At 33.8% G+C, this 22,572-nt stretch overlaps 2 protein-coding genes across 2 annotated transcripts; one reads left to right on the forward strand and one right to left on the reverse strand.

Annotated features, from left to right (window-relative positions):
- Positions 1 to 10,197: 10,197 nt before the first annotated feature.
- Positions 10,198 to 12,648, reverse strand: LOC124920754 (uncharacterized protein YMR315W). Its single transcript, XM_047461305.1, has 12 exons — positions 12,440 to 12,648; positions 12,233 to 12,373; positions 12,116 to 12,164; positions 11,998 to 12,015; positions 11,799 to 11,914; positions 11,591 to 11,704; positions 11,442 to 11,492; positions 11,250 to 11,338; positions 11,107 to 11,167; positions 10,947 to 11,024; positions 10,756 to 10,866; positions 10,198 to 10,662 (listed from the first exon to the last, which is right to left on the reverse strand). Exons 1-12 carry the CDS (start codon positions 12,560 to 12,562, stop codon positions 10,534 to 10,536), a joined length of 1,080 nt encoding a protein of 359 aa, XP_047317261.1. The 5' UTR covers positions 12,563 to 12,648; the 3' UTR covers positions 10,198 to 10,533.
- Positions 12,649 to 15,327: 2,679 nt separating this feature from the next.
- Positions 15,328 to 21,232, forward strand: LOC124921313 (DNA topoisomerase 6 subunit B). Its single transcript, XM_047461950.1, has 19 exons — positions 15,328 to 15,529; positions 15,628 to 15,680; positions 15,786 to 15,883; positions 16,075 to 16,180; positions 16,795 to 16,935; positions 17,093 to 17,144; positions 17,401 to 17,465; positions 17,640 to 17,746; positions 17,849 to 17,951; positions 18,166 to 18,251; positions 18,413 to 18,609; positions 19,431 to 19,546; positions 19,643 to 19,728; positions 19,830 to 19,902; positions 20,037 to 20,128; positions 20,234 to 20,372; positions 20,452 to 20,546; positions 20,638 to 20,812; positions 20,890 to 21,232. The coding sequence occupies exons 1-19, from the start codon at positions 15,430 to 15,432 to the stop codon at positions 21,037 to 21,039; spliced, it is 2,034 nt and encodes a 677-aa protein (XP_047317906.1). The 5' UTR covers positions 15,328 to 15,429; the 3' UTR covers positions 21,040 to 21,232.
- The last annotated feature ends 1,340 nt before the right edge of the window (positions 21,233 to 22,572 follow it).

The following is a 22,572-nucleotide window of genomic DNA, read 5'->3' on the forward strand; positions in this document are numbered from 1 at the left end:
ACCAATATGATCAACGTTAGTAGGGCCAGCTTGTACCCTTACCCACTTCATTCTTTTTCATATCTTCTTCCTTACCCTTATCTGTTCTTGCTTTTGGTTGCCCATCTTATCATCTTTAGTGCGTTCATTGCTGTTAAGTTCAGACCTGTTCACATTTCTCTCAACCTGAGCCTGGTTAGAGTCATTGATATCGCTTACTTGAGTGTTGTTATTGGCTTTCGATTTTAGATTATTATTGACTGGACATTTATTCGTAGCGTGTGTGAAAGTGCTACACCATATACATCGATTTGGTTTCCATTCGTATTGTACTCCAATGTCAAATAAATTTCCTAGTCTATCTTTAAGTTCAAGCTTGATTGGAAGAGATCTACATGGATGGATTTCGACACTAACTCTGGCCACAGATGCACGCTCGTAACCTTCCATTGATGGGTCAAACATAAGTGGTTTGCCTATAATGCTTGAAATATAGGCCAGGCCCATCGGGTTGCACATGTGTGGTGGAACATTCTTGAGATTCACCCAGATTTGTTCAAGTTCAGGCGGTCTATGATTAGTATTAAGTTCCTCGCTCCACTTGTACAACTTGAATCTTTTTCCCCTGATAAAAGTATATTCGCTCTCTATGATCAACTTTATTTTGCTTCCATTCCTGAAGGATAGAAAGTAGAATCCGTGATCATTGATTGTGATCCTCTCTAGACCAGAGGATTCCCACTGACCCATCAACGTTCTTTTAACCTCAGCAAATGGTGCTTTCATGTTGCCCATAAAATGACCGACTATGACAAACTCCCATGCCTTGACACATTTTTCTTCAATTTCGGGTGGGAGCTTAAATCGGTGCGGATGATCAAGTGTAATTACCTTTGGGAATAAGGTGTCTATCTGGAATTTTCCCTTTTCTGGATCGCTCATGGCATTTCCATTCCACACATTTCCTTCTTGCCAAGTTTTATTTGGGTTGCTCATGATAGTGTACACCTTTGTTTTATTACATTTCGAAATTTCCTTCATGGCGTCAACCGTCCACTTGATCACTTCATCATATTGGTCTTTGTTGAAGAGATTCCAATTCTTTAGATAGTGACTGTTGAACTAAGAATTCAACTGATCATTTCTTTCTTGGGGCATTGTAATCTCTTGTTTATTAATTTGGAAAAATAGCTTCTTCATCTAGTTTCTCAATCCTGCCAAATTTGCTATTTCGTTTTTCCTCATTGACCACGTTGGACCAGCAGTAAGATCCTTGTTATCAGCCTGAGTATTTTCTTTGCCAGGAATTGCAGCAGTAGGAGGAGCTGAGGAGGTGACTGTTTCAGGAATGTTATCTTTCCTGACTTGATTGTTCTTTTCGGCCCATCTAACCCTTATATTTCCCACAAAACCGTTGCCTTCAATTGTTCCGATCTTCTTTAGAATATCCCCTTTAGTGCTCTTCTCTTGTGTATCAGTTTTCCTCTTTTAAATGCTATCAATTGGCATTTCAGGATCCAGATTAACGAGTGGAGAAAACACACCCAGGTTCAATATCTCAGGGTTAGCCTCGGGTGTCACAGTTTCCTTGGGATTTACTTCAGCATTCTTCTTAGAACTTGAGTTATTTGCCTTCATGTTTTTCCTTTCTTTGATTTTCGATTCATTCTTACCCTTCTTAGCTGTTTTAGAATTATTAGATCTAGTTTCTTGATCGATCTTTTCAATTTCAGCACTTGTTTTGGAAGAATTATGCCTCTTTGCTTTTGGTTTGATCTTTGTTGCCGATATCTTCTTCATGGACTTATGATATTCGAGGTCGCATATTATTGTTTTATCATAGTCAGTGCTATCGTCTGATTCCAAATCAACATTTATGCTTTGGTTCTTTTGATTCGACCGGTGGCTCATAGCTTTGTTAGTAGATTTATTATCTTGGCGATTAGGACCGGTAAAAGGTGGATATGTGATGTCAGGACCGGCATTTAAAGAGATAGGACCGGCATTAGAAGAGTTAGGACTGACATTAGAAGATCTAGGACTGGCATTAGAAGAGCTAGGACCAGCATTTGAAGAGCTATGACCGACGTTTGAAGAGCTAGGACCGGCATTTGAAGAGCTAGGACCGGCATTTGAAGAGATATGACCAATGCCATGAGTAATTTTAGTGTATCCAGGACCGGCGTGTTCAGGATCAATGACTTGAATATTCATGTTATCCACCCTTGTTAGACCCAACTTTTTTGCAACCAAATTATCTTTTTCAGACCCAGCCAAGCGAAAACCGTTGGCTAACCCCATATTAGACCCGGCCAAGCGAAAACCGTTGGCTAACCCCTCATCAGACCCGGCCAAGCGAAAACCATTGGCTAATTCTTCTAGTTTCATACATTCTTCACCTCTTATACCCTGACTTAAATTCTGACCCAACTTATTTGTAGCTTCCATGAGATCCATACCCAGACCCAAATTGTCATTCATGATGTCATCAATCAACGAATCAATATAATTTCCAGTCAAGCTTTCACCATTGGCTATACCAATCAAGTTTAGTTCATCATCCTTTATATATGTATTATTAGGCTTTTCTAATTTAGCTGAATTTATTTCCATGAATAGCTCTAACTCAGATCCAATTTTTTCAGTGTTTCCAGATTCTGTTAGACTATGTCCTTTAACAGTTCCAGCTAGATGTGCAGGCTGTTTAGAAGATCCTGCAATTTTAGCCTCAGTTTCAGAATCCTGGGCGCATTTAGTGTCTTCTGTCCAACATTTTTCAAGCCTAGTACATAGTCTGGATATCTGACTTTCCATTTGATCCTTAGCAGGACAGGTAGACTTAGCATTCTGATCATTAATGGAACCCGAGACTTTTAGATTTGCAAGATTTCTCATTGTAGAACAAGACTCTGAAATTATATCCTTCTTTAGATCTAATGGACTCTGAGCAGCTGATATCTCCAACCCTATAGAGGCAATTTCAAAATGATCTATTTTGCCTAGTTTAGCATCCTCTTTAGTAGGACCGGTAAAATTTGTTTTCTGATCTTTCTCTGCACCTGAATTACCCAAACCGTCATGTTTTCCTGCTTCTAAAACTGACCCCGACCTTGTAATATTCTTTGAACCTATTAATTCTCGATCAACAGTCTTATTCAGCTCTGTCATACTTACCTCAATAGGAACACCAGTACCAACTTCAGTAGGATCATTCAAAACAGACATAAATCTCAGCATAATGTTTTCACCCGATTCAGAAACAGACTCCAATTTTGAGCTTTCAATAGGACCCAATAAACCTGTACAATTTATGTCATTTTCCTACATTACCTTAGAACCTTTTTGACAGATTATCTCCAACATTGGGACTGAATTTTCAGCACAAGCGACCCGATTGTCATTAATTTTAACAAGACAAGATTTCAAAACCAATTTCCCAACAGAATGACCGATCAGGTCTAGGGTACAAACCAACGACTCTAACGGTCCATTCTGTGCAGCAAGTCCAGTAACAACAGAATTTTCTGGAATTAAAGTCCTATCATTTCTATATGCAGTACTGTCTTTTCCTATCAATTCAATCCTATCATTTCTATTATGAACATGCATATTGTTACAGTATGAATCCCCAATAGAACTATTCTCATGTAATTCATCAGCATGTGGAAAAGAACTCATACCCGATGATGTATTTGGCATAGAATCAATAGGCGCATCTTCTTCGTTGTTTAGGACTTCATCCATGATTTCTGGCTTCTGCTTCCTGGGATTGTTAAGAGACCTGCGAGTTCGTCTATCAGACCTAGCCTTGCTGCTTGTCGACGGCCCCTTCAGCACCTTCTTAGGATCATCAGGGCGGACTTGAAGGACGCCCCTTGCCCGAGTAACTACACTGGACGGGCGCGTACCAGTCATTGGAAAGATCAAGCGCAAACTGCCTAATCTTCAAAGGAGCCACAGAGGTTGGAATTCTGCAGCAAAGGGTGGGCGCAAACAGCACGATTGGAAACCAATCGCACCGGAACAGGGGCTTGAAAATAATTGCTCAAACAAGAAAGGGTTTAAGCAATTTTGGAACGGTATGTAGTTACGAAAGCTTCCTCCAGACCGAACACTTGATTCAAACGGCGATAAAGAAGTTCAATGGAGACCTACCCGCGCCTCGCGGTGTGGTTTGATGTCCCGACCGAGGTCCGAACTAACCTGTAAACGAAAAGTGAGAAGAGGAGGGCGACCGATGCCGATTTGACGTCAAGTCTCTGCAGAAGGGGGTTTGACGAAATGTTCCGGTAAACGGTAAGAGAAGATGATCGCGACCGTTCCTTGCACAATAGAACACGTTCCAGAGGGCGCACGACAACCGATCGAAGGTGCTGGAGGATGGCGGCTGACATCCGATGTAGAAGCGCGGTCGCGAAAAGAATCCGTGTCGTTTGTGTTGTTCGTGCCGATCGTGCCGATCGTGCCGAATGTGCCGATCGTGCCGATTGTGCCGATCGTGCCGAAAACGACCTAAATATCCGATCTAGAAACTATAATTGTGATTTCTCCCGATTCCCCCGTTCAAATTGAAATTCCTTCGGTCAGATTGTAGGGGGGAAAGAGACGCACCTACTGGAGAAATTTGAGATCATTCCGACGTCAAAAGCTCCGGCGGCGTTGATGTGCCGGTCGTGCCCGATGTGAGAAAAAAAATCTCCAGAAAAAATTTCTCTCTCTAAGTGCGTCTATTTACATCGGAATTTATGTAATTGACGGTTGTGTGGTTGGGAGACTCTTGATTCTAAAGGGGCGTCAAGTGGAATTTTGTTGCATGGAATGTAGACATGTATGAGAAATTGGATGTTAATTTGGGTAGATACTCAATTAACGTTCAATTAAGAAATCGGGATGATAATTTCTGATGGGTAATTTGAGTGGTCTATGGACCAGTTCTTTCACAATTCAAAATAGAGTTCTTTAATGAGATAAAAAACATGGCTAACCTCTAAGATTTACCAATTGTTTTTGCGGGTGATATGAACGAAGTTAGATTCTCGTCTAAAAGAAAAGGGGTCAATAGACATTGTAGCCTAATGCGCGAGTTCTCAAAGACAATTGAAGAACTTTAACTTATCGATTTTCCTTTAAAAGATGGTCAATTCACCTTTAGGAGAGGTAATGGCAATGAGGGTCGCATTCAATCTCGTATCAAAAAATTTCTAATTAGTGAATCAATCTTTCGAGTATTTCTAATATATTTCAAAAGGTCATTCCATGTAGTTATTCAAATCACTGACCGATCTTGATGGAACACTAAAGATGGAAAGAACATATCGACCATTTAGATTTGAAAATAAATTGTTGATCAAAGAAGACTTCATACCGCGTGTGCAATCATGGTGGGTGAATCACACATCGATTGGTTCTTTGTCGAGTAATCTCTTTGTGAATTTAAGGAATTTGCGTAAGCTTCTCAAATGTTGGATCGTGGGAGATCGTGTTTTATTTTGTGATAAAATCAATAACTTGTGTAATAAAATTAATGTCATTAACGAGGATGAGGAAATTTGTGAACTCTCCGTTGAAGAGGTTAGTTATCGTATTCATATTGTTAGCAAGTTACTCGATATGTGTAAGGAGGAAGAAATTGGGGCACTCCGGTGAAGTAGAGCTACATGGTTAAGAGTCGGAGATAGAAACACAAAGTTTTTCTATGGGACCTCTAATGCGCCAAAAAAATAATGTGATTAATTTGATCTCAATCGAGGGAGAAGTTCATGATAGTGAACCTGAAATCTCTATGAGTATTGTCAAATTCTATAAGAATTTGTTTAAGGAGGCATTTAGGTCAGACCTAAATTGAATGGTATAACTTTTGATTCAATTATTTCAACGCAAAAAGATATATTGGAGCCTCGTTTTACGTTGGAGGAGGTTCATGAGGCCATTAAGGGGTGTGGAAGTGATAAAGTGCCAAAATGCGATGGGCTTACTTTTGCTTTTTTTAAGAAGCATGTCCTTTCCTTAGAACTGAAATTATGGAAGCAATTGATCATTTTTATCAATTTTCATCATTTGATAAGAGTTGATACTCTACTTTGATATGTCTCATTCGTAAAGCTCTAGGAACTATTAATGTGAAGAATTTTAAGTCTATTAGTCTCGTTTCATCATTCTATAAGATTGTCGCAAAATGTTTGGCCAATAGGTTGCTTGAGGTGTTAGAGACGGTCATATCTAGTAATCAGATGTCATTCATCAAAGGTCGTTGAATCTATGATGTCATATTAACAGTCAATGAGTGCATTGACTCAGCTAATTCAAGAGGTAAAAAATGTGCTTTTATCAAATTAGACATCGAAAATGTTTATGATCGTGTCAATTGAGAGTTTTTATTTGATGTAATGGACAAAATGAGAATGGGTGCGAAATGGATTAAAGAGATTAGATTTATTCTCTCGACGGTTAAGTTTTATATCATTGTTAATGGAAGTTCTCATTGATTTTCCGAGAGCTCTAGAGGGATCAGATATGGTGATTCACTCTCTTTTTTTATGTTCGTCATTGTTATGGAAGCTCTTTAAAAATTGATGCCTTTCGCAAAAAAAACTCAGACTCATCCGTGGAGTGAGTTGTGGGTCAAAAATATATCATTTTGCCTTATCACATTTATTTTTTGCTCATGACACGCTTTGCATGGTTCATGCTACCTATAGAAAGTTTAAACACCTTTAGGGTATTTTATGGTTATTCGGTGCATGTTCCGGTCTTCGAGTTAATCTTAATAAGTCAGACATCTTTTTTTCAAATTTTGTTTCAAATAGAAGAAGGATGAGGTTGACAAATTTGTTGGGGTTCAGAATTGGTGGTCTTCCGTCAACATATTTTGGTATGTCATTATGTGCTAAATTACGGTCCAAGGTCACTTGAGACTCGATTATCACTAAAATGGAATGTAAACTGTCTAGATAGAAAAGTAAAAAATAATCTCGAAAGGGTCGGCTAATCTTTATTAAGAGTGTGTTGTCATATATTATCACATATATGATGTCATTATTCATTCTCCTCAAAAGTGTGACAGTAAAAATTGAGAGAATAATATGTAAATTTCTATGTGGATCTTCTAACTCATCATTTTTTCTTCTAGTTAGTTGGGATAAGGTTAAATATTTTAAAAATCAATGAGGTCTAAATATTCGTCATCTTATTCCTTTAAATAAGACTTTTCTATCAAAATAGTGTAGTATAATGGAGCCGAATAGTCTTTGGACATCGATAATCAGATTTAAATATGATTATGATTGGTCTGGTTGGTTCACCAAAATGTCTAATTATTCAGTAGGGTGTAGCATTTTAGGGGAATTTATTTTATGTGAAAAAGTTTTAGTGATAAGTCTAAATTCATTGTAGGGGATGGTCATTCGATTAAATTTTAGGACGACATTTTGTATAGTGTCAAAAGTCTAGTTATTACGTATCCTAAGCCTACTTTCATTGTTATTTGTAGAAATATTACAATAAAGGACATGTTTAATTCTCAATCTAGTGATTTCGCTAGCCGAATTAGATATAAAAGGAGATAAACATTATGGAGACTTCATCACATAATAGACTTTTACTTTTAGTAGGACGCAAGCAAGTGTCTCCGTCTAAACAAAACGTTATGCGTTGGCTAGATGAATAATTTCTGTGTAGGACATTATTACAAGTTATTCGCTAAGATGATTCCATATATTTTTTGTTGGGAAAAATTTTGGGAGTCAAATATTCCATCCAATATCTTGTCTTTTGGATAGAGCGTTATTCATGATGGAATTGTAACGGATGATATGTTCATAAAAAATGTTGTATTATGGCTAGTCATATGTGTCACGAAAAGGTTGAATTGACAACTCACTTACTTTTGTATTGTCGAGTGGTGGCTAGTGTTTAGAGTCTGATAGGATCGGCTTTATCGATAGAGACAGGGGTCTGGCTAAGGATGAAGACTTATGAAAAACAGTTTGAAAGAAATCCTGTTAGGGATTTAAACCATTAGACTGCACGTCTAACTCCACTGAGTTAGACTGCACGTATAATTCTGGTTCTACCTCAGACTTGTCTGAAGGAGTTAGACGCACGTCTAACTTTCACTAATTAGACTACACGTCTAATTATTCAATAACCATTAGACTGCATGTCTAACTCCACTGAGTTAGACTGCACGTCTAATTCCAGTTCTACCTCAGAATTGTCTGAAGGAGTTAGAAGCACGTCTAACTTTCACTTTCTATTAGACTACACGTCTAACTCCACTGAGTTAGACTACACGTCTAATTCTGCATAAATTAGACTACCCGTCTAATTACAAATCTATTAGACTGTACGTCTAATTCCAAAAATTAATTAGACTACCCGTCTAATTACAAGTCTATTAGACTACACGTCTAACTCCAATACGTTAGACTGTACGTCTAATTCTGTGCATTCATTAGACTACACATCTAACTCCGATGAGTTAGACTGTACGTCTAATTCTATGCATTAGACTTACGTCTAATTCCGTGTATCTATTAGACCATCCGTCTAATTACACGTCTATTAGACTACACGTCTAACTCCGATGAGTTAGATTGTAAGTCTAATTTTATGCAATGAAAGCCAAAATCGGTCTAATGACCCTCATTAGATCCAAGTCTTATGACATATTGTTTCAATACACCTGTATCAAAACTCACAAGTTATTTCATCATCAAAATCTCAGTGGTTAAATTATTTCAACACTTAGTCAAAATAATTTGACCCAACAGAGTCTTTTGTGCATTATTTTTTGGGTGATGCTTGAGTCTTTGGGCAGTTGCTGAAAAGTCTGGATTGATGCGGCTCATATGACATGATTACATATTTGGGTTACCATCTCATATATTTTTTGATGGACTATTTCGTTAGAGAGAATCGTCGAACTTTCAATGATCGTAGCCGTCTGATGCGTATCATTTATAATACTATTATTATGACGCTTTCTAAGATTCGTTTAGGAAGCTAATAGAGTCTGTCGGGGAAGTTAATCGTACTTCTCAATGATTTACGAGCTCGATAACTTATTGAGAACTATATTTTTTTTTCATGTTTTGTTGTTGTGTTTAAATGATTTTTTATATTTTTAATATACATAACCTTTTTTAAAAATTTAAAAATATTATGTAAAAAAAATAAGTAAACAAATTTTCTGTAAAATAATCATATTTTAATACATAAATAATCAACTTTCAACAAACCAAGATTTCAATAAAAAAAATGTTTAATATAAATAAATAAATAATGGAATAACAAATTAAAATGAGAATAATGGAATTGAAACCTCAAAATGGAAAAATGATTAAATATGGAGATTTGGTATGTGGTTTTTTTTCTTCGGTTTTTTGTTGGACAAGTTTTGCTTCTTATTTTCTCGTTAGAACATATAAATTTTTATAAAATCCATAAAAGTACACCTTTAAATCAAATTATTATAATTGTATTTCTCTTTATTTGAGTGATTATATAAAATTTTGTTTGTTAGGACTGATTTAATATATATTTGAGTATTAATATATTATTAAAAACAATTAAAGTGTTCTAATTTGTTTTTGAAAAGTTAGGTTATTATTTAGAAGTTAAAATATTTATTTTAATGTATGACTAGACTGGTTTTGTTTGAACATAAGATAATAAATCAATTATGAAAATATATTAATATAAAATAATAATTATTAAAATTAATTTTATTCAAATAAATACATTTAAAATTTATAATATAAACAAACCAAACTATATTATTATAATAATGATATTAATTAATAAATATATATATATAAAGAGAATATAAAATTAAATATAAAATTTATTAATAATTTTTTTCTTTTGACTAATTTTTTATTTATTTATATCTATATGTATTAGATTAATTAATTAATTTATTTATATATTTTTTAATTAAATAATAAAAGAATAAATAAAATGAATAAAAATAAATATATAAAATTATAAATATATAAAAAATAAATATAAAAATTAATTATTGGGCAAATAAAATAGTATAAATAATAATTCAAATGATATTCTCGTTCCTTTACTTAAACTTATGATCACATTCTCTTACTTGAACCTAACCCTAAATATACACTTCTTTCTTTCTTTTTTAAAGATGATATTTTTATTAAACAGCTATGCTTTCAAGCTAAATACAATTTCACATAAATTGTTAAGCAACCATCATCCAACAAAAAGCCCAATCAAAAAATTAACAAAATCATTAATATAATTCATTGTTTTTAGTTATTAAACAAACAATACAAGTAAAGTTGAACCAAATTATAATTCTAACTCTAATTTCAATTGAAAATCAAACATATCCAATATATGTAATTGTTACATGTGAGTTTGAGATTCTGAATTTCTGATTAATAAGATGAATTCTAATATCCCCAAGCAAGCATACAACATATTCCAGAGTCTTGCAAACAACAATTCGAATCCTATTGACTAGTTTCACAAAAACAATGCAATTTTTGGCCGATCAAAAAAAAACCAAGTTACAATGACTGATTCGAATCAGAACCTTTTGACTTGTACTCGCTCTCCTTGCCTATTCCCGGACTCTAGCATAGCTTCAAGAACAGCAACATCCCGAGCACCTTCTATGTAAGAGCTGCGGTGTTCAGCTTCATAAGAAGCTCCTTTCTGCCAAAGCCACATAAAATAACATCCAAAAGAGAGGTCTCATAGATTTTAGTTTTAGAAAGCGATCAAAATAGAATTTGTCTTACAAAATACCTTTAGATTAGCCTGCGAGATATCACTTAGAAAAGCTTTCAGTTCTTCGGTCACTCCACTAAAAGGAAAAAACAGGCTCTTGTTTTCCCCATTGGATCCAAACAATGAAACCTGCAAATTGTGTGCGACAATAAGACTTAGAAATCAAACGCATTGGACGAGAAAGAAGACACTACTGTAGTTTCACTTACCGAGTAACCATGCTGGCTATCTCTGGTTCCTCGCTCAATTTGGATAGTTCCTTTTAATCCAACAATTCGCCAGAAGATCTACAAGCTCAATAAAACATTAGTGGAGAATGCAAAAAGGGTCTTCTTAAAAGGCAAGTAAAATGTGCTTCAATCACATTACCTTAGGTGCTTTTGATGATACCAACATGACAAATATACCAGAACAACCATTTTCCAGTTGACTAGAATTCAGAAACAGCATTTAGGTTTCAATTTTTTGGCATAAGTCCTAATAAAATATCAGTGTTTGACCTCAAAACTTACAATAATGAGGAGATGTTGTCTGGGGGAGGCAACGTCGAATCCAAGTGAGAAGTCAAAGCAGAAACCCAATCAATCTCGCATCCAACAACCTGTTTTTTTATTTTTTATTTTCAAAAAAGAATGTACAATGATATAGTTACAAACAAATATCCTGTTTTCATTAAACTATACTATAAGCTGGTAAAAAGTTACCATTCTCAGTCCAGCTATGAAATGTACACCCATATCTAGAATAAACCCTCCCTAACAAGGAAAAATGATGAAGACATCATCAAGGGACCATACCATTGTATCCAATATCAAGAAAGCAAACTTTTTGAAAGAAAAAAAAAAGAAGTTACAGCGAAATTACGCCTCCAGGAACTTGAGAAGTAAGGATTTGAACTGTTCATCGATCCTTCTACAATAAGTTGGACATTCATCATGTCTCCGATCTCAGTGACTAATTTCCTACTCTGCCAACAGTAAGAAGTGTACAATAGATATCGGATATTGCTTAAAGAAAGATGTGTGAACAAAAATATTACACATAATAAGTCCATAAACCACCTCAACCAAAGCAGGTTCAAACCGATAATTTTCTGCAACAGCCCAGATGGGTTTTCCGGGACAAGAACCACATATAGAATTATAAGATGACAAAGCAGATACTGCCTCAATGATGGCTACAAAATTTTGGTTCATAAAGATAAGCAAAAGAGTAACAAAGACATTGAATATATAAAAAAAAACTAATAAATTCACTTACAAGAAGCAGCCGGTTTCTCTTGAAAGATACATGGCATTTTCCAATGAGAAGAATTAACAGGTTGATTAGTCAGATGAAAAACATCTATTATATACCCCCTTTAAGTTATACTATATACCTTGAAGAACATGCTTCCCTGCCTTCAACATCTTCAATGAGATATCAACCTTTATGAAAGAATTCAAGTTTAAAAAAACAACCTTTAGCCATCTATAATACTATAATTTAGACAGACCTGAGATTGGCCAGCAAGAACAACTGCAACCCCAATAATTGAACTATCATGAATAATCTCGTCTAGACCTTCGTCACCCCACTTACATTCAACATCTGGAAAAATCTTTCTGGCAACTTCAGTGGCAACAGTAGCTGATTCCTGGAATTAAACGCATCACGCACCGATCGATCTCACGTAAGATGCAATAAAGGTTAATTGGGTTACCTTAGAACGGCTCCATATCGCTTTGAGGATTACTAGATCGGAGATCTCAGCCAATCTTGGAATGTACTGAGTCTTGACAAATATACCTGCGCCGAGGATGGCAATACGGGGGGTTTCTGCCATGTCTTGTCTCTAGATCGGTTCCGTGCAACCTGGGATTTGGAGTGGAAATTGAAAGAGAGTAATGGCTCTGGCTACAGCGTAGATGAAACTGCACCGGTTTAAATGGACCGGGTTGCTGGTTTGATATATTGATTCATTTGCCTTTGGTTGATGTTGCAGACCGGTGGTTAAATAACTGTCCATAATTTTATTTTATTTTAGAATGGGATAAAAAAACTTGAGTATGATGTGTTTTAAGATATACAGTCATTTTCAAAACAACATTTTTCCTAATTATTAAAAGTTACACCTTGAATGAAAATTAAAATAATTTATGTATTGTAATTTGTAGATAGGGGAATAAAGTTAGAGTTCAAAAAAATTATTGAAAAATATAAAAAGAAAGAGAAATATAATAAAATAATAAAAAAAAGTTTAAGTTTTGTAAATAATTTTTTTTTAATCACTTTTGACTTAATTGTCGTGTCATAAACTTTGTTTTTTTTTTTTTAAATTCATTCAAAATTAATTTTTCAATTAATCACTTCTCAACAATCATATCAATAATTTCATTAACCAAAATATTAAAATACCCTCTATTTTAAATTATTATTTTTTTATTTTATTCATATATATCAATACTCTTTGAGTCTTTTTTACTAAAAATAATCACCACCTCCTCCAAATCATCACCAATCATTATTTTTTCCCTCTCTTGGTTTTTCAAAAACCCCAATCCGAACAAGGCCATATTTTACTAGTCACTGAAAATTTAGTCAGAAGAGGTAACATATTATTTTTTTGGTATTTTTTTAACCTAAGATAACATGTTTATCTCCTAAACATAGATTACTCAAATGTCTTTATTCCAAATTAAAAAATTATATTCAAATTAAGACTAACAAGGACAACCTAACCACAATTTAAAAAAAAAAACATAACTATTATTTTTATTTGTGACAAATTTTTAATTTTTTTATTTAAAATGTTAGTATATTTACGTCTCCATTTTTTTTATAAGAAATTAATTCATATTAAATCAACTAACATGAATCTTATAATATATACAAAATATAATTTATTTATAATTATTTTAGATAAAATTAATATTAAGTAAATCTAATTAATTTAAAATTGGTTTTAGTTTATAAAAAATAAGTTTAATCTTAAACTTATTGTTAACATATATTTTATCACATCGATACCCACTTAACTCCTCAATTGACCATCATCTTGTGACTCACACTTTTTTATAAGTCTTTTTATATTGTTAAAATGTCTCACTTTCATCAAATTTAGTATTGAAATTAAAATACAAAGTCTTATTAGTCTAGTTGGTTAAATGGTTGTACTTGTTAACAAGGTTGTAAATTTAAAACATACATATAGATTTTTAATTTTATTTTTAACCGTTTGAAGTTTATGAGTGGATCAACCCACAATCCGATTCAAGTATCCATTTACTCTCACATATATATCCAAATTAACCACAACTCTCGACCCGACAATTCGAACACTTTGAAAATTAAGCATTTATTTTTAACCGTTTGAAATTTATAGGCGGGTCAACCCACAATCCGACCAATGTATCCATTTACTCTCACATATATATCAAAATTAACCACAACTCTCGACCCGACAATCCGAACACTTTAAAAATTAAGCATCATTATATATAGATAAAGAGTTACATATAAAACATTAATTTCACATAAAAAATAACATCTAAAAAAATAAAATCTAGACGTTACATAAAATAGATTTGCAAAGATTAAGATTATAATGAAACTAATCCATCAATTACACGGTTTCTTTAGAGTAACTCCAACGACGAACTCATTTTAATTTAATAACAATAAGTGATGATGAAGAACAAGTTGAACAAACCAATTAAGTAGCGTAAAATTTATCTTTGCTCGATGGTTGGTAACCAACGCCGAAAAAAGTTATGCCAAATGATAACTAACCATATACAAATATGGTTAAAAAGTGAGAAAATTATCAAAATCATTAGAAGATACATGTAAAAGGGTCTTCAGATAAAATATTAATTCAAAAAACTCTTTAAAATAAAAAATATAAAACACTCAAAATCCGACAATTTTATTTCTCTTGCTACAAAGAAGGAGATGAATACAAACTCGAGAAATGGTCATCAACACGATTGGAAGGTATGAGTAACAAACAGCCCACCAAAGATTGAAAGTATTATTCGTTTTACAAAAATTCGAGACGAAAAATCGAATCTGGCTAAATAAATTGTCGTACAGAACAAAATATAACACCAATTCAAATTTAAGCAAAGGAAAGAAAAACAAAGCTCCCTCCGATCTAAAAAGTCACTGGACGACATGAGTAAACGACTTTTCACCATTTTTAAAAACTTTTTTTTAGAGAGAAAAATGTGCATCTCTTTTATTCTTACTTTTATATCTCCACTTCAATTTTAGATAAAGTATAATATATATATATGATTTTGTAGTATAAATTGTGTGAAACTTTTTCATATTTTTAGTATACTCAAAAAATTTAATAAATTTTCTTTTTATCACATTATTAAAATTTTCATTAAAAAAAAGGGCTCAATATGAGTATTTATTTTAAACAATATGTGTATGCAATAAGATTAATATGTATATAGATAGCCCAAGGTAAGTTTAATGGCCCGCCCAATGGGCCTTACGAAGCTGGTTATTGGCGGGAAAACATTTACAGTGTGTTGTAGTGGATTGACGCCCCCAGAGACCGACTGATCTGATGAAGTCACACTCACAGTAATTTGATACACACCAATTTGGACGATGGATCATCATACCTCCAGAGCGAAGCATCTATTCTAGTGTGGGAGACGAATCCTTTGAAGTTCAATCCTGTTTTCAGCGCCGGAAATGAATACCGGAGGAGAAGGTAGCAGCGATAGTTCGCCGGAAAAAAAGAAAGGAAAGTCAAAGACCCCGAGAAAGGCCAAAGATAGCACTCTCAAACAAAGTAATTTCTCTCTCTCTCTCTCTCTATACACAATATCCTTGTGTTTATCATCAGCTAGACTAATTTCAAGCGCCGATTTGTGCATTTCTGTTTGGAAGAATCGCCGGCTGAATTCTTTGCTGAAAACAAGAATATTGCCGGATTTGATAATGTGAGTTCAATTTATGTTATCTGTATACTAGCAAACGAATTCATTACGAATTTCAAGTGTTTATCATCTTTTATTACTCCTGTTATTGTAATTCTATATTTTCAGCCTGGAAAAAGTCTTTACACTACTGTGAGAGAACTTGTTGAAAATGCACTGGATTCCGCGGAGTCAATCGCAGAGCTTCCATTCGTTGAGATAACAATGTGAGAAACAATGTGTCTCACATAAATAGTTCCATTGTTATCTTTTGACATAAATAATTATGATGTAGATAGCAAGGCCTATGGTTAAGAATGCTAATTTGTAGGAGTAGCAATTAGTCCTGTTCGAAAGGAAATAAGTTTCAATGTCAAAGCGACGACATGTTTTGATTTTGTTACGTCGATTGATGCAGTGAAGAGATAGTGAGAAGTAAATTCAACTCCATGATTGGACTTGTTGACCGTGAAAGAATTGATGAGGCGTTATATGATGACTTTGAGACAATCAAGGCTCGTGAGGTATGCATTGCTTGGCCAATTAGTCCTTAATGAGAGATAGAGAGACACCGTTTTATCTTGATAAAAACATTGGAAAAGTTTTATAATTAGTGGTCTTAGTTCTTCAGTGGCAGTCTCGGTTGAGAGCTGCTCTTATCTTTTTCATGTATATTAAGCAGTATGGGGATTCGATTTTTATGTGCAGTCACATTGATCAGTCAGCTGACTTATGTTATTGAGCCTATTTGGAACACCATTTTGTGGTGTTTCATTTCTCTATTTGTTTCACTTAAAGACCAAATTTGTACAAATAAATCACACTATTATCCCAACGGTGATCCGATGAGAAAAAATAAATACATATTTTCAAATAGGTCAATAACTATGCTCCTGAGGTCCATGAGTGTGATAAAGTAAAAAAAAATGAAAACTAAGAGGTATCAAGCAGGTGACAACTAAGTGATCATAGTTTTTTTATCAGAATCTTACCAATTTAATTAGTTGTCTTACATAATTGACATGCTTTACACGAAGAATGCTTTGAATTTTGGCGGGGGGGAGGAGAAACACATTACTGAGCTAGTTATACCCTAATTGGAGTATTTAGCATATATTCCACTTCTTGCTGTCACTAGAAAAGGATAGCTAAAGAAGTTCGTTTTCAAGAAATCCAAACAAAAAATGCTGTTCTGGGGAAGAAACCAAAAGAGCAACCTGCTGTAAAAGCACCCGGTAAGGGTCGTGGTGAGGCTTCCTTCTACAGGGTGACTTGTAAGGTTTGATTTCTGTCTTGTAAATTGAGTGTCTAACCTCAGTTTTCTTTTTTAATTGGCTTAGTTAGTTGGAATTAGACTAGCCTGAATAACATTTCATTTTCCTCCTTTTGCTAAACTTTTGAATGTGTGCTTGATTTCTCTTCTTTTCTGCATACAGGATAATGGCAAAGGAATGCCTCATGATGATATTCCTAATATGTTTGGACGAGGTTTGATAATGATGCAAAATATGAGTTTTTCTTTCTATCTAAGCCAAATAACATTGGACTTTTCTATCATTTTTTTCTTGCAATATGAGGAACTCATAATAAGTTAACAATGCTATAGACTAGGAGAAGCAATATTAAGTGATGATCTTTTTTTTAAAAACAAAAAATTTCATTACCAACACACCACAGTTCATGTGAACGTCGCATTTTCCATGGGGAACACAACCAAGTAAGAAGTGATATCCTATTTATGCAGTGTTGTCGGGTACCAAATATGGCTTGAAGCAGACACGTGGAAAATATGGACTTGGTGCAAAGATGGTAAGATTGTATTTTATATTCTTTATAAGTGGATATGTGCTTGTTAAAAGTCATGAAGCTACAATGTCATAATTGTTTGTTCTTCTGTTATAGTCTTGAGATGTTACCAAAGGTTTGATGAGCTATGTTGATATTATAATTTCATATTTCTTCATTTGTGATAACCTTACACAGGCATTAATTTGGTCCAAAATGAGTACTGGTCTACCAATTGAGATCTCATCAGCTATGAAGGGTCAGAATTTTGTTACTCTTTGCAAGCTGGACATAGACATTCATAGGTAAGATATGCATGTAATAGTTACTATAATTTAGAAACCTATTGCACTTTTTTTAATAGTTCATTTTGTTAAATATAACACATGACATTTCTATTTTGTTAGGAATATTCCTCACATACATCTACATGAAAAACGAAGCAATAAGGATAAGTGGCATGGAGCAGAAATACAAGTTGTCATTGAAGGAAATTGGACTACTTACCGTGTGAGTGGTTTCACACAAATATATTCAAATATCATGATTTAATTTAGCTGGACGGTTTAACTTTGCAGAATTAAGTTGAACTTCACTCACTCGTTCTCACCCTATGTCTCCTTTTTGTGGGCATAGTTCAGCTGTATTTCTTTGGTCATGCACTGCATCAATGTTTAAACATGTAAGGTTAATGAGTTTTGCATTGTCTTGACTTAATTTGCAGTCCAAGATATTGCATTATATGCGGCAAATGGCTGTTATAACACCCTATTCTCAATTTCTTTTTAAATTTATCTCAGATACATCAGAGTATGTTCTCTCTCTCTCTCTCTCTCTCTCTCTCTCTCTCTCTCCTGTACACAACCATGCACATTCATTTTTTAATGTCATAAGTTATCTTATATTTTACTGTCTGAAATAATTTTTGGATCCTTTTTCTTGTTTTTCTCATTCCTTTTCCTCTTGTGAAGTAAGAATGTCACCATTAGATTTGCAAGAAGAACTGATGTAATGCCACCAGCCCCACTTGACACAAAATTCCACCCTTCAGCTGTGGATTTGCTTCTCATTAAACACCTTATTACAGAAACTTCAAAGACAACCCTACTACAATTTCTTCAGCATGAATTTGTCAACATAATGAAGGCACATGCTGAACGTCTAATAGGTAACATTTTCAACATCTTATTTGTTTATAAGATGAGGTCGTGTTGAAAGTAGCGGAAGTTAAGAATCAGAAGTCACTTTTTCAATCAAACTATAGCCAACTCTCTAATGACAAGGATTTGTTTGTGGATTATGATAATCTTACACTCATGTTACTGAAAATGGCTTTCTTTATGAGTTTTTCTAATACCTAACCATATATGATTCATATTTATTTCCAGAAATGTTTATGTTTATCATTCTTTATGAGATTGAGACTTTATTTATGAGTTTTTCTAATAACTAAATTTGAGCTGGTTTTATTTTTTGATGATAGTGAGAACTCAGTAAATTGAAAGTTTATAGGACAACTTCTCAACTAACTGACTAAGTTTTAGATTGTTTAAGGGAGAGAAGAGATCTTAGACCGTGGGCACACTTTGAAGCAATTTTAGTGGGCAAAGTTACGTATATGTGACATTTAAGCCTAGTCTGATTGTACATAATTAATATTAAACTAAAAGATGTGCATATTAGAACCAAATTTGACAACAGTGTGAACAGAGCTCATTAGCCAAATGGTTAGTTGTTATTGGTCTCGAGGGTAGCCACTGTTTACAAGTCAACAAGGTGACGTACTCTGATGTTCAGGCACATGTAAAGCTAGATTTTTTAGGGATCGGTTTACAGCCATCCTAGTTTTAATACATGCAACACCCATGGTTCATTTGATCATGCAAATAACAAAGATATCTCTGTCCCTAGAGTCAACGGGAATAAGCCTACTTGTGGGCTGCAAGTTGCATATATTGACCGCTTTCTGTTATCCTTTTTTATTTTTAGGGGAAATGGGTCCAGAATTTAAACCTAACATGCCTGTGAAGTCTCTTACCTCTCAGCAAATAGTTCGCATCCATCAATTGTTTCGCCAAGCTAAGTTTGATGATCCTAGTGGCGATGTAAGCTAAATACTGTTTTCTTGATTGTATTATTTATCTAGTAAATTTATGATCTTATCAACTTTCTGATCTTGCATGCACCAATAACTTCTTCAGTGTCTTAGTCCTGCCGGGGAATATAACCTTCGTCTTGGAATCATAAAAGAGCTGCACCCTGATATGGTTGCAACATACTCGGGAAGGTTGTAATTTGATGTAAAGCACTGCTGAATGTACTTTCTCCCTAATTGTAGCAGTCTTAGGAACCTGTTCATGAACTTATTATGGAACTTTTTTTGGTCAGTGCTCAAGTCTTTGAAGGCCATCCATTCATTGTTGAAGCAGGTGTTAGTGTTGGTGGAAAGGATGTCAAACAAGTAAGCAGCCTCATTTTCCATTGTCATGTACTGTTTGTAACTCTACAATATCTGACCGCATCCACCATGCCACGAAAATATATTTGCATCTCGTGGCTCGACCTACTTACTTTCCTTTGTCTGCTTGAGTCCAGGGGCTGAATATTTTCAGATTTGCAAATCGAATTCCTCTTCTGTTTGAGCAAGGCGCTGATGTTGTCACAAGGACTGCCATGAAAAGAATCAAGTAAGGCATACATATTTACATGCAAAGATAATGAATATTTTTAAAGCCTATCCTAGAAAGTGTTAGAGAAAGGAAAATTGTGTTCATAATATAATCTTCTTTCAGTTGGAACAGTTACAAGATTAACCAGACACAAGATAAAATTGGTGTCTTTGTCAGCATTGTAAGCACAAAAATCCCATTCAAAGGGACCGGCAAAGAGTATATCGGTGATGACATAAGTGAAATAGCTTCTGCTGTAAAGGTATACATTTTTTTGAATTAGATAATAAATTTCAAATAACCAGATCATAATTATCATGACATCATGATGCTGCCTCTAGGCTTCCATTAAACAATGCTGCATCCAGCTAAAGTCAAAAATCATGAAGAGAATTCAAGCTCGTGAGCAGCAGGAGAGAAAAAGAAATTTGAGCAAGTAAAGCCAACGATTTGAAATTTGTTATTTTATGAATGAGCGAAAAAAATAAACTGAGAATTCAAATCCTAATTCGGAACATGTTTGGCAGGTATATACCTGATGCAACAGGCGCCATATACGAGGTCCTAAAAGACATGGCTCTGAAACATGCCTCGAAAAAAACACGCTATGAAGATGAAGATGCAGAAATTCTGAAGAAAGTTTCGTCTCGCTTGATAACCAAGGAGACCCTTAAAGAAAAACTCGCGCAACATGTCGAGCAGGTTGGTAAAAGTGTTAATTAAAAGCACGATATCATGCAGAAAGAAAGTTAATTTGAAAATTGGCAAAAAAATGGCAGGTTGACTACGAAATGGCGTTGGATTATGCAACACAGAGAGGAGTGAATGAAGAACCGAAAGAAATCGTTTATTTACAGTCGCTCGACATAGAGAATAATAAGTTTATTGATTTGAAGAGCCCCTCTTTTGTATTTCGCCTTTTCCAATAGAGTTATAGATTTGTTGTTCTTGTTGTCATCTGTGTGTTGAAACATTGAAGGAAATTTACTTGCATTGAGTTTTGTAAATTTTTTTATATTAATGTCGTTTTAATAGATTTTTTTTTGTTTGTTGAAAAAGTGAATAAATTAGTTAAGGATTTGTTTTGATTGTATGCATTTGGGCAAAATTATTTTGAAGTAATTTTTATTCTTTTCAATTTCGTGATGTGTTTTTTTGGATTGTTATTCTTAATGATTATTTTGGTTTGCTCAATAATTAATTAAAATATTAAATTTAATAATTATAATATAAGTATATTCTCATTCGATGAATTATTTATACATCATAAAGGAGAATTGAGAAACAATAATTGAAAAAAGGATCTCCGACCTCTATTATGTATTTCTTTTTTTTTAAGAAGGCACAACAAAAGTATCTGACCCATGTTAACCTAACACTGCACATAAAATGATAAAATAAAAAAACAAGTTTTTATTTGAGATGACCTCCATTTATTAGACATGTTTTCTTAGATGTTCAATGGAATTGAACAATTAAATTATTATTAATATTAATGACTAAATAAACAAACACAATTTCAATGAAATGAAAAATATCTAATCCCCTTTTCTAGCCTAACGACAACAAAAGTTGGATATCTCCAACCAATTTTTGTAAAAGTGGTGTAGGTTGAAGCACCAAATTTTTAACAGCAGATTTGACCCCTCTCCAACCTCCTTAAGAGGTTCTGAGTTTGAGTCTGTCAGACGTCAAGTTTTGCACCTGATTAAGTCAAGTTCTGCGCCTGATTAAATGGTTATATGTGTTTGCGGGTAAGGCAACCTATGCAGTTGCCTAGGGCCCACTTTTATAGGCCTCATTTTTTAATATTTAATAGTATTATATGATTAATTTTATTTTTTACTATAATATTAAATATATATTATATAATATCTCATTTTTAATCTTGTTATAATATATTAATAATTTATATATAATTTTATATTATAAAAAATTAATTTTTTTTTTACTATTTTAGGGCCCTAAAATTTGAATTTGCATTGGTCCCAAATTCTCAGGGCCGGCCCTGGTGTTTGCGGGCTATGTGTGACCACATTTTAAACTTCACCAAAGTAGCTCAGTGCTAAGAGTCGACTTAAAATACCAAAATATCACGGGTTCAATTATATATGAAAGTACTTTGAGTTTAAGCTGAAAATCATAACTACACGGTTTCATTACTATTTTTACTTTATTTAAAAAAATAAATAAACAATATGCACATCCTTTTGATAAGTTATTATAATATTTTTTTAAACGGCATAAACCATTCTTGATTTTGCTAAATAAGTTATTATAATATTTTTATAAACGGGTATAAACCATCCTTGTTTTTGCTAAATAAGTTATTATAATATTTTTTTTACCTTCTTTATTTGTTATTTAAGGTTGTAGTGTGAAGTTTTTTTCTTTATAGTTATTTTTGTATTTATTTATCTTTTGTATTAATTTTTTTCCTTTATATATTATTTAATTATTAA

Source organism: Impatiens glandulifera, chromosome 1, assembly GCF_907164915.1.
Source record: "Impatiens glandulifera chromosome 1, dImpGla2.1, whole genome shotgun sequence".
Lineage (NCBI taxonomy): Eukaryota > Viridiplantae > Streptophyta > Magnoliopsida > Ericales > Balsaminaceae > Impatiens > Impatiens glandulifera.

Coding starts and splice junctions, on each gene's coding strand:
- LOC124920754 (XM_047461305.1), bottom strand. CDS start 12,562: ATGGCAGAAACCCCCCGTATTGCCATCCTCGGCGCAGGTATATTTGTC. Junction 12,165..12,232: donor TTCTTGCTGGCCAATCTCAG/GTCTGTCTAAAT, acceptor TCTTTCATAAAG/GTTGATATCTCATTGAAGAT. Junction 11,168..11,249: donor GACAACATCTCCTCATTATT/GTAAGTTTTGAG, acceptor TCTGAATTCTAG/TCAACTGGAAAATGGTTGTT.
- LOC124921313 (XM_047461950.1), top strand. CDS start 15,430: ATGAATACCGGAGGAGAAGGTAGCAGCGATAGTTCGCCGGAAAAAAAG. Junction 18,610..19,430: donor ACATGCTGAACGTCTAATAG/GTAACATTTTCA, acceptor TTTTATTTTTAG/GGGAAATGGGTCCAGAATTT. Junction 20,129..20,233: donor ACTGCCATGAAAAGAATCAA/GTAAGGCATACA, acceptor ATCTTCTTTCAG/TTGGAACAGTTACAAGATTA.